The following is a 14,373-nucleotide window of genomic DNA, read 5'->3' as shown; positions in this document are numbered from 1 at the left end:
CCGTGCATTTTAATGATAATTTCCATCCAATAAAGAACACTTTATGAAATTAAATGTATATTTCGATTTCATTGGAAGACAGTAAAATATTTTTCCAAAACAAAATTATGTACAATGATATTTTGTTTCTTAGATATTGCGTTTGATAATTAAATTATAATTGTATACTGCTATTTGTTATATTAGCGGCAACAGATAGTAATATTTACTATTTAATAACCTGTTAAAATCTTGATGAACAACGCACCATTGTTACATCTTTAGAAATAGAAAAATCACTAATGAATTTCTGTGAATTCCAAGTTTTCTTTTGATAGATAAATTATGATTTTTAAATCATTTTAAGGATTTAAAACATTGTATATACGAATATAAAATGTATTATAAAACTTTATTAAATTAATGAATTAAAACGATACAGATCAAAGTAGGCTTTTAAAAGGCGTATAAATTTGTTTTCTCAAAATCTTCAGCTGGAGGGCAAGGATCATCCGAGAAACACAATTCTGTCCACCGTTCTGGTGAGAGTCCTGGGAATTTCTTGATGAATTCATCCACAGTACATGGATCGGGACATCTTCCCAGAATCAGTCTTTCGAGGCTATGACTCATAGAATGGTAATATAGGACCTAAGAAAAAGAAAACACAAATTTCGTATTAGTTAAAAATTGATTTCCTAGTGTAATATAATTAACTATGACTACAACTAACTCAATTTTTACATGTGAATTTTAATTTCCTTGATACACAGAGTGTTCAGAAGATGGAATTACAAACTTCTGTGGCTGATAGTACTCACAATTAAAAAAAAGAAATAATCCATAAATATAGGTCGAGAAACATTTCATTTAGCTGCTAGCCGCCATTTTGTAATTTTTGTAGATATTGTTGCAACAAAAGCCTTCAGCAGCAAACAGTCACAACAGCGCTGATATGTTTCAACTGACAAAATTTTGGTTGCTCCAAGCTTGTGCAAGCATACTTTTAAATTATTGGTCGTGCTCTCTTATGCAATGACGGACTCAAAAGAAAACGCAAATATTTGGTATGTTTTTTACAACAATACTGTTTTCTTTTGCTATTTGATTTTAAGCATTTGTAACAGATATCATGTTGGTAATATTAAAGCAAAGCACACTAAATTTTATTTTATTTCCTTTTTTTAATTTTTTTTATATTTATATGGAAAGGCTGGTATCAGTAGCTTTACTAGTTCTAGAGATATTTTTAATAAAAATACAAAAATGCGTCTAGCGGCTAAACGACTCGTTTCGTGACTTATGTGTATGGGGTACATCATCTTTTATATGATGAGTATTATCAGAAGTTTTACACCCATTTCTGAACTCTCTGTTCATGACCAATATCTTACGTGTTTACAAGTAGAAGTTCTTCACTTTATTTCCCATAAATTTAATTAAACTAGGAGAAAAAAATAATCAGTAGATTTAACCCGGAATTTATTTAAATTTATAAATCATTTTATAAGAAACGAAACGATCGTCAGATGTGCTAATTTCGGTTAGAGGCTGGAATTGGAATGTATCAAAATAGTGAATAAAATAAAATAATAATTGCTTTCTCTGATTAAATATTTACTAGTATCACACAGTACAATGCATTATTTATTTTTAACCTTATATACTTTCGTAAGTTTGATAATATCATCTCAAAGTCAACATGTACCCTATAAATAAAAACAACCGATTGAAAAGGTGGGTGTAAACTTCAACCAGCTCGCCCATCACTAGACTTAATTGGGAGACCATCAGCTCAACAGTGATTCAGAAAGAAAACCATTGGTAGGGCAAGCATTAGAGGTCCAAAATAATGGCATAGTGAAGAAAATTCTGAAATTTTGAATCGCCCGGTCAAGAGCAAATGTTTGGATGGTAATTTATTAGCAATATTTTTATATAATAATAATACAATTTTGTACAAAAATAGTTTATTTGTAACAATCTTTTACACAAATTTTGTCGTAATAAAGGATCACAAGTATCCGAGTGACTAATTTTAAAATTTGTGGTTTGTTTGAAAAGTACAAAAAATTGATACCCTTATTCGTTCTTATCGAAATAAAAGCTGGAAGAATTAAACGAACTAAACTTTCATGAAACTCCTTTAAATTAGCTGTACTACTTGGGCACCTACACTTTTCATGTCAATGAATCAGTGCTTTATCAATAACATTGTAAATGTTTCAGTTTACATGAAGTATAATCTCAGACACCCCCCCACTCTGGAGGTTTTTTCTTCACATTGTTTCTGTAAATAGGAGTAGTACCTTGACTTCTGGGACTAGGTTCTCTCGATGAACCTCAAACAGAACACCATCGCCGGGGTCAATGATTGCCCTCACGTCTACCCCTATACCACTCAGCACACCCATTATTGCAAAATCAGATGTTCCGTGAAACCTGAACTTTTCTTCTCCTGGCACTTCGTGTTTTTTCAGTTGTTCTTGAATACTGTACAGCAGTGGTCCTGAAAGAAAAATCAAATTTTATTAAACCTTAAACAGTAAAATTTAAGTATACCGAAGTACAGTAGGGTTTATGAAGTAAACAAATCTTAGCCTTTCTAATAATAATAAACTATAGAAATTTGCACAACCTTGAGCGTCAGATGTCGGTCATTTTAGTCTATTTTTTTTTGTTTCTGACTATTTTCCACTTTATTTCATTTTTATAAGAGTTTTAAAGAGGAATTTTTACTTACTTTTAAGATACAATATTCTGTTTAGAAATGTAATATGATTTTCTGCAGACTTTTTTACTTTGAGTAAAATGTTTTTTTATATTTGAAGTAAACGTCGTTTAACTTATTTATGCGATTATCCAAAACATGCGTATAGTATTGTGTGTGATTGATCGCTCCGTTTACAAAACACTTTCAAAATGAAACGAAATGAAGTTTACTTTTACTGATGCCAGTAGATTTGAAATCTTTTTATACATCACCGAAACATGTCTTGAAATTCCAATTATTAATTTTTCTTAAGCAAACAACTTGCCAAATAATAATATAAATCTCAATACGGTACTGTAAACAATATAATTTATGTATTTAAAATGTTAAAAAGTTGAAAAATCTTTGAAGAGTGTAGACTATTTTAAATGTATTAATGATACACACGCCATGACGATGATACACAACAGACACATTATAATCAAGCCAGTAGTAATACCCTACAATTTCACCTTATCATAAACCATACCTGAAATAAATTGTAGGCAGCTCTGTTTGTGTTCTAAGTAAACGTTGTTATAATAGAACTCTAAGTAAATAGGTTCTAGAAGATCGGGGAAGAGGGGTTTGTTGTCCAACTCTGGCCTTGGACCAATAGCCCACTCTGGTTGTGGAAGCCCATTTAAGCCCTAAAACACATTTAATTTAACTACTTTGGAATGAAAGTGACAAATAGAATAATGCAATAAATATATATCCCCATATTTGTATAATGAATGGTAAACTAAATCCCTTATTTAAATTATTTTATTTCCAAACATGTGTTTCGGTATTAAACCATCATCAGCGTGTACATTACCCTCTAAATACATAACAAAAAATAAATATACACATGTACACTATTTAAGCAAACGTTAAATTTATATGACAAAGTTGTGATTAGTATTCTGTATTTACGATCAAATCAAATATCGCTGAACATTTATTAAAAACTGACCATAACTACACAAATGTTGAAAAGAACATGGAAATTTTAGATACCGAAAGGGAAGGAGAAATGTTTTCACATCTATCTATATTAAAATAAAGATCCTCATCAAATTTTTAATAATAATTTGAAAAATAAGACAAATCCGATTTATGAAAAAATTTAAATATTTAATGTAGAATACCCATCAAAATTACAACTGTCTCATATAAATTTAAGATCTGTTTAAACGGTCAACATGTGTATATTTAGTTGTTTATTATACAGGGTGGTTATAAATTATTGTACACATTTTAAGATTGAATAAATAAATAACCAATCAACTTAAAAACATGGAAATTGTTTTATTAAATAGCAAATTTAAAACAATTTTATTACCAATAAAGGACAAAAAGATTACTGTTACTCATACTTTTACAAGGAATCTAAATTAATTCCACGTGCTCTCCGAGGTTTGCACGCAAAGTTTGTAGTCTAAATTCAACCTCACACCATGTGTTTCTGAGCATATGCTTCCAATAACCTCTCGAACTCTATTCTTGAGTTCCTCAATATCTTGAACTTTTTTGGCGAAGACTCTGTCCTTGACATAGCCCCACAAAAAAAAATTCTAAGGGTGTAATGTCTGGGGAACGTGGAGACTAAGGAATTGGACCATCCCGTCCAATCCAACGACCAGGAAACGTGTCATTTAGGTAGTCACGTACTATCTTACCCCAGTGTGGAGGGGCACCATCTTGCTGCCAGTAAAAATTTGGTTGTCTATGCTCAATTTGCGGTATTGCAAAAAGTTCAAGCATGTCGAGGTATACCTCTTTAGTGACTGTCGGTTCTGCGAAGAAAAAGGGTCCTATCACTTCATCTATAGCCAATACACACCAAACGTTTATTTTAGGGCTGTCTCTTTCTTGTTCTCGAACATTATGAGGATTTTCAGTACCCCGAAATCCTACAATTGTGTCTATTCGCCTTACCAGAAACATGAAAGGTTGCTTCATCAGAAAAAATTACTTTTTTCAAGAAATTGCTTTCTCCAATGTTTATTGTTTGTTCTTCGAGGTCAAGTAATCTAACAGCAAAATCGTAGCGTCGAGGTTTATCGTTAGGTTTTAGTTCATGTAATAATTGAATTTTGTATGGATGGAGCTTAAGGTGTTTGTGCAAAATTTTTAAGACTGTTGATCGAGGTAATCCTAATTCCAAACTTGCACGCCGAGTAGACTTACCAGGGCTCCTCGTAAACAATTCTCTTACTTGATCAGCAATAGCTTCAGAAACTGGAGGTCTACCAGCACCTTTTCTATGTTGGACACTTCCCGTCTGTTCAAACTGCCTATACCAGCGTTTTATAGAATTGTTACTCGGAGGATTGCGGCCATACTCTAAACGAAACCTTCTTTGAACAGTTATTACAGATCTGCTTTCATGAAACCAAAGAACACACCTTGCTTTTTCTTGCACACTAGCCATTTTGATACTGAGGTTAGTTTAGTGTCTGTTTAGTCAACTGTAATTAACAGCTGGTGTGGTAAGATCCATTGTTGACCAGCTGACTATGTCACAACACAAGTCATTAAGAAGAATCATACCTTACACCCACAGTTTAAGTGACATTTTTACTTTCTTTTTATAACTACTTTGTATAATTATTGTAATGTGTACAATTATTAATTTTCAGTCAGTATATAAAACTGTTTTAAATTTTCAATTTAATAAAACAATTCTTATGTTTTTAAGTTGATTGGTTATTTATTTATTCAATCTTAAAATGTGTACAATAATTTATAACCACCCTGTATATTTTGAGGTTTATTTTCACAATGATGATGGTCGAATACCGAAACATGTGTTTGGAAATAAAATAATTTAAAAAGGGCTTTAGTTGACCATTCATTATAAAAATATAAAAATAACCCTGTAATGTGAAGTTAATGAAGTTAATAACTTAATAAGATATCGCGATAATAATAGGCTATATACAATGCAAAATATTCTTGATTTTCTAAAAAGCGTACAGTGATAGTTGAACAATGTTTCTGCTGCATAATTTCATATTTCTACATATTTTTACGGTTTTGTGTTTGATATTTCTGAAATATGCATGGACTACTCGTATTTATATAAAATCTAGATAGACCACTAAAATCTGTTATAATTAAATTATATATTTAAAGAGTGTTTTACCACTTTTTACAAACCTATGTATATATACCACAATATATATATTGTGCTTGATTACCGTAAACAAAAGAGATAAATACTGACCTTTACTATAGATATAAAAATAGTCCTTCCTGGCTCTGACGGAAGAATAGGTATTATTTTTATCACCTGATATGTTATTAATTTACTCTTATTAACTTACTCAATATTTTAAAAATTGCTCGAGGTAAAAATTGCAAAACGTTAAAGAAATTCCTTGCTTGAAGTTTGTTATTTACGATGGAAAATTTTACAGAATTTCGGACATTTTCCATCGTTATGGTTACATAAGGTATAACACAACGTTTCGAGGATTGGAATCTATCCTCTTCGTCAGGTGAGAGAGGTATTAGGACATACAAAAATTGAGCACAGAAAGAAGAAAAGAAGGGAAAGCAAAGGGTTCAAACAACCCAAAAGCTGCTTGGAGTCCAGTCCAGGCGTCGTCACTGTAGAGAATGCTAGTCCCAAGCACAAGTCACGAGTACGAGAAAAACAATCACTCACCCAACCATCTTTTGTGTATGTTTGAACCTTTTTCTTTCCCTTCTTTTCTTCTTTCTGTTCTCTATTTTTGTATGTACATCCCCCACCTAATGAAGAGAATAGATTACAATCCTCGAAACGTTGAGTTTAAAAAATATAAGCATTTTAGAACACATTTACAATTTTTCTCTAGGTTTATAAATAATGGAGTTATTTAAGAGTTTAAAAGCTGACAATATGAAAAAATTCCGTTACCAAACTGGCTAACGAACTTAGTCGGGATATTTATAAGATAAATGTTGGTACCAGGTTTCAAAAGTTACTGTATTTTTTTATATTGTTTCCATAGACCTCTTTACATAGTTAGGATGTGATAATGCTATTATTGGTGGGGATAATTTCCCTTTATACAGAGTCTATCATAATCTTAATTTACACCCTTAGATGTGGGGATTATTTAACCATAACTTTTGCTAGTATCTTCGTAGTGATATTTTGTTCATTTCATTGTGTTTCCATTGAATAGACCTTTCAAATAACATGTCAGGAGAGAGGGGTTACAATTTGAACATTTAAAGTGACCCACCCCTCTTTGAAGAGGGAGGGGGGATTTCTATCCTTAGAAAAGTCCAAAAAGTATTTAATAGGTGTGGTGAAGATTGTACATCGATATCTCAGTGCGTTTGGAATATATCCAGGCGTATCAGGGCTTAATGTATACCCTGTTGTATATGGTAGCTCCAAACAAGTCACAGTTGAGAAGGATCAGTTGTTTGTTGCTCCTGGCATGTGCAAGCGTATGTTTTAAGTGCTCATGCTCGCTTATGCGTTAAGGGATTTCGTTTGAAACAGGTATGGTTGAGATTGCTAACATAATTCAAAAATAGTTATAATCTTGTAAAATTGTTATAATCTATGTAAAACAGATGGTGTGTATCAAAAAACAAAATATTTGCTGCTCCCGGTTTGCGCAAGCGCACCTTATTTAACTTAAAAATTTCAATAAACGCTATTTTTTAATATTTATGAAAAAACACAATACATATTTACCTCTCATCTACTAAAACATATTTACCAAATTTGGTTTCTTTAGCTTAACTAAATTTAGAAATATTATTTTTTAATAAAAAATACAAACTGGTGGCTAGAGACTAGAATAGGTTATGCAGATAACTCAAGTACAATTAGTTGCAATAGGCTAATATTTTAAACAAACTCTAGTTGAAAGACTGTAACTCTAAACAAGACTTTTGTTTTACATCTTGTACAGTTCAAAACAGAATTACTTTAATTTTATTTGATGTTTCCTAAAAGTTTTAGAACTATCCAATGGAAAAATGCAACTAATACAATCAGGGGAATCAGGGGGAGAGTCGATACAGTAGACGATCTACAGTACTGATAAAAATCACTACCATCACAGACTACATTTGAACCTGCAGTGGCTCGCAGCTTGATCATTCTTTGTGAATATAATCTGTCATTTTACTAGTTGTTATTCATTAACAAAATGAAGGGGAGAGTTGTTTACATAACAGCAATAATATAAACTAAAATAAAACTGTATTCTGTATAAAATACAAAGAAAAAACGTGAAAAATCTTAGACCAGGCCAAGCAAACCCAGAGTGGTAGATTTGTAAGTTGTAATTTACAGTATTTTATTTCACTTTACAGATAATAAACGTTTAAGGTAGTGGAATCTATTTTTCTTTTTCGAAATTTTCTGTTAAATTCGTGTCCGTTTTAAGTACAAAAAGAGTGTTTTATCATTTCACGCGAAACTAACATGCATTCAAAGGATGCAGTTGAGACAATTTTATAATAAGGTATAAACAAAAATGGATAAAGATAAAAATTTGGAATTTGTATAGCATGAGAATGAGCTATAGCTGTAGGGAGTAAAACGTTTCTGTTCATACAAACATTCATTTCGTCGATATAAAGGTTTAAACATGTAAAGTTCTTAAAATATATGCAATTTATTCATAAGTCATGACAAAATAAATAACTCAATTACACTTTTTATCTTTAGCCGTTGATCCTGTTTTAGTTTTGTTGCGTTGGCTGTTATTTTGTGTTACTTGGTGCTCTATTGTTAGACATGTCTAGAAGATAACTGTCCAGTTGGTGGTGCAATCTTGCGGACATTACTCAAACTACTTGGACGCCACCTGCTTTGAATTGTAAGCGAGTTCGGGAATTGTCACGTTGATGTTATCCGATTATTCGTAGATAATTATGTGATAGTGGTATACGTTGTAATTATTTGATAAATTGACATTAATTAAGAAGTTCTTAAACATTGTTAATGGTTTATACCTCTTATTAAACTTTAAATAGCGTGTTTAATGTGGTGTGGAATGGTGTTAAAAACCTAACATCAGTTTTTTAACGCCTGTTCGCACATGGCTTTAAGATTAAAACCATTTTACAACCCCAAAATCGATTGCACCAAATTCATTGGAAACTTGCCTTGTAATTTGAATACTGTATTACATCTATTTAACTCACCTCAAAGAGTATAACGTCATAAACGTTTCCGACAGACATTACCGAATCCATTTCTGGGTGACCAGTATTTTCTCTCATCAGTTTATAAATCAGTTGACGATCTTTCCTCTGGTCGGGTTGCTCTGACACGTTAAGAGCTGCAGCGGTAATGGCTGCAATCTTTGGACATGTGTGGGTGGCGACGCTTGGAGCATCATATACCTGAACGTATAAGCACATCAGTAACAAATAATATTAATAATGACTAAATTATTAATAATAATGTTTTAGTTATTTCTGGAATTCTGTGTATTTTATTAAATTGCGAGAAAAAAAACCTTGATTATCTATATTCAATATAGAATTTCTTACGTGAAAAATACTACAATGAATATAAATTATACGAAATTAGTATTGATGGATGAATGAAGTTTTTTGTTTATCTCAAAATTGAGACACTAAATTCTAGGTTTCCATAGTGAAATATTTCTGAATTCGAGACGAGTTCCTATTTATAATGCAGTTTCAAACTTTAGCCACATGTTAAGAACAGAGCTTAAGATGTGCGCCAGGCAGCTGACTAGCGTCTCCTCTTAAGATTTCAGCGCAGATTGTTAATGGCTGCTCCAAACTTTTTGCAGCCTATCTATCAAACATTGACTTAATAGTTAATTTAAGGCTACTGGCGCATCTTAAGAGTCTTCCCAGCTCAGAAGGAAGAAATGGGTAGATTTTGTGACAGCTGAAATACTATACTTTTGGGATTACATGTCATCGATATCTCTAAAACAGTTTGCGATACAAGTAAATTGTTAGTCACAAAATTTTAGTTGCAAAATTTTCAGTCATAAAATTGTTAGTCGGAAAATTGTTATGCACGAAATCATTAGTCATAAAATTTTTGGTCACAAAATTTTTTGGTCACAAAAATTTCATTCACAAAAATTAGTCACAAAATTTTGAATACATTGTATAAGAATTCCAGAATACTTTCTGATTTTGTCTATAGGTTCATAAATATCGGACATGTAATTTATATATGGCCGCCATATTGAAACGAAATTGAGTGCCAGGATGGTAAATAAACTCAGTTGAGAAATTCATAATATCTTATTTCTACTATTATGTGCTACAATGAAAGCAATTGCAATAGTGTGATATTAGGTAGATCAAAAGAAATAAAATCATATTTTTAAATCATCCTCTTAGTACCAATTACAGAAAACTTGGCCGAACATGACTACTAGGCCCAAAACGGCCGTTTTGAGTTTAACGGTACAACCTTCATGTAGAGCAATTTTACAACCAAGAACAGACTATAGGAATGATGAAAAAAGTTAAAACTTGGAACAAAATTTCGATTTTAGATACCTAATTCCTTTCTAATATAGAGAGAAATTTAAGAATTTTTGTAATTAATAACTTCGTTATTTATGGATTTAGAGAGTAAAACTAAAGAATTTCAAGAATGCTTTTGTTTTTAAAACCTTTATTTTGTATCTATAACGGGTTTTTAAAGATTGAGTACATGTAAATCGCATGAGAATTAATTAATAACATTTCCGCGTTCACAAAATTTACTGATATTAAGAACAAATCGCTACATCTTTACTAGTATAAAATACTCACATAAACCTTATCGAATATTGTAGAGTTCTCCCAGACAGGGATGGGCTGCCATGTCGGTAAATTGTTGAGTATCGGGGCGGCAGGAGGAAACATGCCGGCCATCACACTGATGGAAGACACCACAGTCCTGGTACTCACGTTGGATGCGGTCACGTGGACCTTCTCTTGACTGTAGTCCCCAACAAAATCTCCATATCTTGCCCTTAGATCTTTTCCGACGTTATACATTTGTCTTATGCCAGCCTATTTATGAAAATTCATTGATTACAATAGGGTTTTAAAAATTACAAGGGCCGGTTGCAGTAAGATTACTTTAAGTTTTTAAGTTTTTTATAGCAACAAGGTTAAACCTTAAGCAGTTTCATACCACATTTGCAAATACAGGGTGGCCCATAAGTCACTTGTCAGAAATGAAAATACATAGTTACCAGAAAAGTGCAAATACTGTATTTGTAAAAAGTATTGTATTATTAATGTAGTTATTATTATTTATATTTAATTATTAACTTAAAGAGTATCTAACCTTCAATAGGTGCTTAAAGTGGCTTCCACGTTGTTCTATACAAACATCGTCTTGAAAAATTGCAAGTGACAACTGACTTATGGGCCACTCTGTAGCTCTAGGTAGAGTAAGTTTATAATATATACATATTATAATTATATGGTATAAATGGCAATTGCCTTATTTAATTTCAATGTTTATTTAAATTATAATTATATATATTATATATATATATATATATATATATATATATATATATATCACTATCATTCATAATGGATGAATAGATAGTCAAGGGAACGGGTAGTAGCGCTAGTGCAGCTGAGCGGATAGGAACAACAGTGAGTCAGTGACACTATAGACACCACTCAACATACAACTGAATCTAACAGCAGTTCACATACCATGCATTACGTGTGCGCTGCAATAATGTTTCATGGCCTGTCTTTGGGGCTTCTGAAATCGGAAAAATATTTTAACATGTTACTACTATGTTTGAACATTAAATTTTTCGCTAAAAAGCCGGACATATTACATAATTTTCAAAAGCCAGAAGGTCAGGAGGACAAACATTAAAAGGAGGACATGTCCTCCTAAAGCCGGACTTCTGGTCATCCTGGTTAAAACGGCACTGCTGCAGCCAACGAGTTACACAAGAGGGGAGGGGGTTCAATTTTTATTCACCTTAGTAGAGAGAAAATAAGACCACTTCTGATACTTCATTACGCGGAAAGCTCCAGGACGAGACTCCTACTACTACGTCTCTGTCAGGAACGCTTAGTACAGCAGGCAGACATACAGACGGGACCACGTGATAAGTTCCACCAATGAGAAACGACCATTATATCGCACGATATGTCCAAAGTACTATATCGTCTCTTTGGTCTTTTGGCGCCGAGAGTATAATCTCTAAAAGAATCTTTATAGGTAGGCTATAGCCTATACTATATATACTTTATATATATATATATATATATATATATATATATATATATATATATATATATACGTATAAATAAAATATATTTGTTTCAAATCACCCATAATATTATTCCAGAGAAAAATTCTAAATAATTCATTAAATCTTATGTCACATACAAATTAATAGCCTAAAAATATACTTTCCTCCACCAATATACAATTAAATAATATTAATTCCATTTATTTTTTGACTTAACAGAAAAATCCAAATTTAGTGTTTTATTTGCATTACAAGCAATACAGTACTAATATATAATGTGCGTTTTATAATTATGTATAAATACATGCTTTCACAAAGTTTATACGAATATTTAATATTGTCCTCCTTTTCACCCCCATAAGCCCCCCTTTTAGGAATTTTCGTCTGGTCACCCTGGCTTTGACTCGTCTCGGTAGGATGGTGGACGATATCTCTAGAAACCCTTTGTTAACTCGTTTGCAGTAGAAGTGCCGCTCTGAACTTTGCCTCGAGTGCGATAGACATATGGATCCCCTCCAAAATTGTGTCCTACCCCTATACCAGTGACTGTTGTTGTGACAAGAGAGAGGTGTCATAAGTGGCTCGTTCTTTCTTGAAGCTCGCTTCAACGCTCTGGAAGCCCTGAACAAGCTGGAAGTGCCGTCCCTGGAGGAAGCCAGGCATGAAGCTAGAAGAACGCCTGCGGATTGGCATCGTTCCATGAACCCTTCTCTTCTAACGCTCACTAATAACCCTATCCATTAATAACTGTTTTTTTATATTACTCTATAATCTATAAACGATCCAGGAGACATCTCGTTAGATATATTTCATACGTTATTAATCACGGTTTACTTTTTTTTAAGTGTATATTTTTTTATATTCAAATGGTGAATTACAACAAGATTTCAGGTTTATTCCTGAAAAACCTATAAAAATCTCGAAAAAAACTAGAAAGCGCTGGATGCTTATTAATGTTGTCTTAAAAATGAGATATCTCCCATAATTTACGACCATAAGCGCGTGAAACTGCATGATGTTAACATTGTCCTTATAGGGAAAATTGAAAATAATTTTACTGTAGCCAGCTCTTAATTGTGTATATGAAAGTTTATAGTACTAGTTTAATAATTATAGCAATTCGATAACTGTAAATACTTTGTTTGAAGGTTATTTTTGACGATGGAAGGATTGTGAAAGAAACAGGATTTTTCCGGACATTTGCCATGTAAACAGTTAGGGTTGTTCTTATTAGGTTAGTTCTGAAGAAGAGATCAGATTGCAGTTCTCGAAACGTAGTGTTACTGTTTTCTTGTTTCACTGAACGATGGCAAATGTCCGGAAAAAATCCTGTTTCCTTCAACTGTAAATACAGTCATTGAAGCATTATTGCTCCGAATTTTTTTTTACTGTGAACCGAAATGCATACAATTTTGGAATTAGGTTTATCTTACCCTTAACTTCAAAAGTTAAAATGATTTGAACTCCACAACCACAATGAGTTGCCACCCTTCTCGCGGGGGTTTTTTATTTTCAGAAATAACCTCGGATATCGATAGAAGGCCTACCTTTGTTAAGCAAATATATCTATCTATAAAGGCTTTTTTCGAAGAATCCAATACTTTTCAAGTTATTGGCAATTGGAAATTCAAATTGTTTCACGTTTTTCATTGGTTTTTTGCAAATATCTCCAAAAAATATACGTTTTTATCGAAAGTTCTATAAAAAACAAATTGTAGCAGGTAAAATAATGAATAATTTCGTTTTTATAAAGTATTTAAAGTGCAATATTAAGCTAGATATAAAGACCAAAGCCGTTTTTAATTTTGTCTGAAAATTTAATCGATGTGGTCAATGCCATCTAGCGGCGAGCAGATGCATGTTAGGCATTCTAATAAAAAAATCATTTTGTATTGATTGAAATAAGCTTTAAAATGAGCACTATTAAAAGTCTTTTGCAAGTAAAATAAGTGAGACTGTATTGTAAAATAAGAGGAGGATCTTATGTTTTTTCTTTTAAATCAATGGGTTTCATAAGTGCCCATTTCCACCAAAATTAAAATTTAATCGTAATCCGCCTAGAATTAACTTTATTATGAAGAGTTTCATAGTTTTGTATCAGTTTGGCTGCCTCCAGGACACATATTTTTCAAAAAAAGGAACGATTAACAAAAATTTCAAAATTAAAAAAAAAATACCTTTTTCATAAGTATCTCAAAAATGACTACAGATAGGTGTAAAAGTTAGGGGTAACAAATTTAGGTATTTTTCTGACAAACAATTTGTTTTTTTTTTCTGCCAAACAAAAACGTGACAGAGATATGATTGTTTCAAAGAGCGCGTAGCCAGCGCAATCACAGCCTCTCTTAAGCCCTTTAACCCTTCACCGTTTTAGAAAAAGGTTTTTTACTATATATTGCAAATAAATGATGTTGTAGCTCT

The 14,373-nt window shown here is 32.2% G+C and overlaps 1 protein-coding gene across 2 annotated transcripts in view; it reads right to left on the bottom strand.

The window, feature by feature from the left end:
- Positions 1 to 372: 372 nt before the first annotated feature.
- LOC124367229 (prostatic acid phosphatase-like) overlaps positions 373 to 14,373 on the bottom strand; it is a 32,477-nt gene continuing 18,476 nt past the window's right edge. Inside the window, exons 5-9 of one of the 2 annotated variants that reach the window (XM_046823905.1) lie at positions 10,490 to 10,732; positions 8,882 to 9,082; positions 3,222 to 3,381; positions 2,289 to 2,488; positions 373 to 630 (exon numbers count right to left, since the gene is read on the bottom strand). In XM_046823905.1, the coding sequence (XP_046679861.1) occupies positions 436 to 630; positions 2,289 to 2,488; positions 3,222 to 3,381; positions 8,882 to 9,082; positions 10,490 to 10,732 (999 nt within the window). In that variant the 3' untranslated portion in view covers positions 373 to 435. The remainder of the gene's footprint in view (positions 631 to 2,288; positions 2,489 to 3,221; positions 3,382 to 8,881; positions 9,083 to 10,489; positions 10,733 to 14,373) is intronic. The other variant, XM_046823906.1, reaches the window with a different exon arrangement.

The sequence above is a fragment of the Homalodisca vitripennis genome, chromosome 8, assembly GCF_021130785.1.
Source record: "Homalodisca vitripennis isolate AUS2020 chromosome 8, UT_GWSS_2.1, whole genome shotgun sequence".
NCBI classification, from domain to species: Eukaryota; Metazoa; Arthropoda; class Insecta; order Hemiptera; family Cicadellidae; genus Homalodisca; species Homalodisca vitripennis.
Note: the sequence above shows the minus strand (reverse complement) of the source record. Positions and strands in the feature narration are given on the sequence as shown.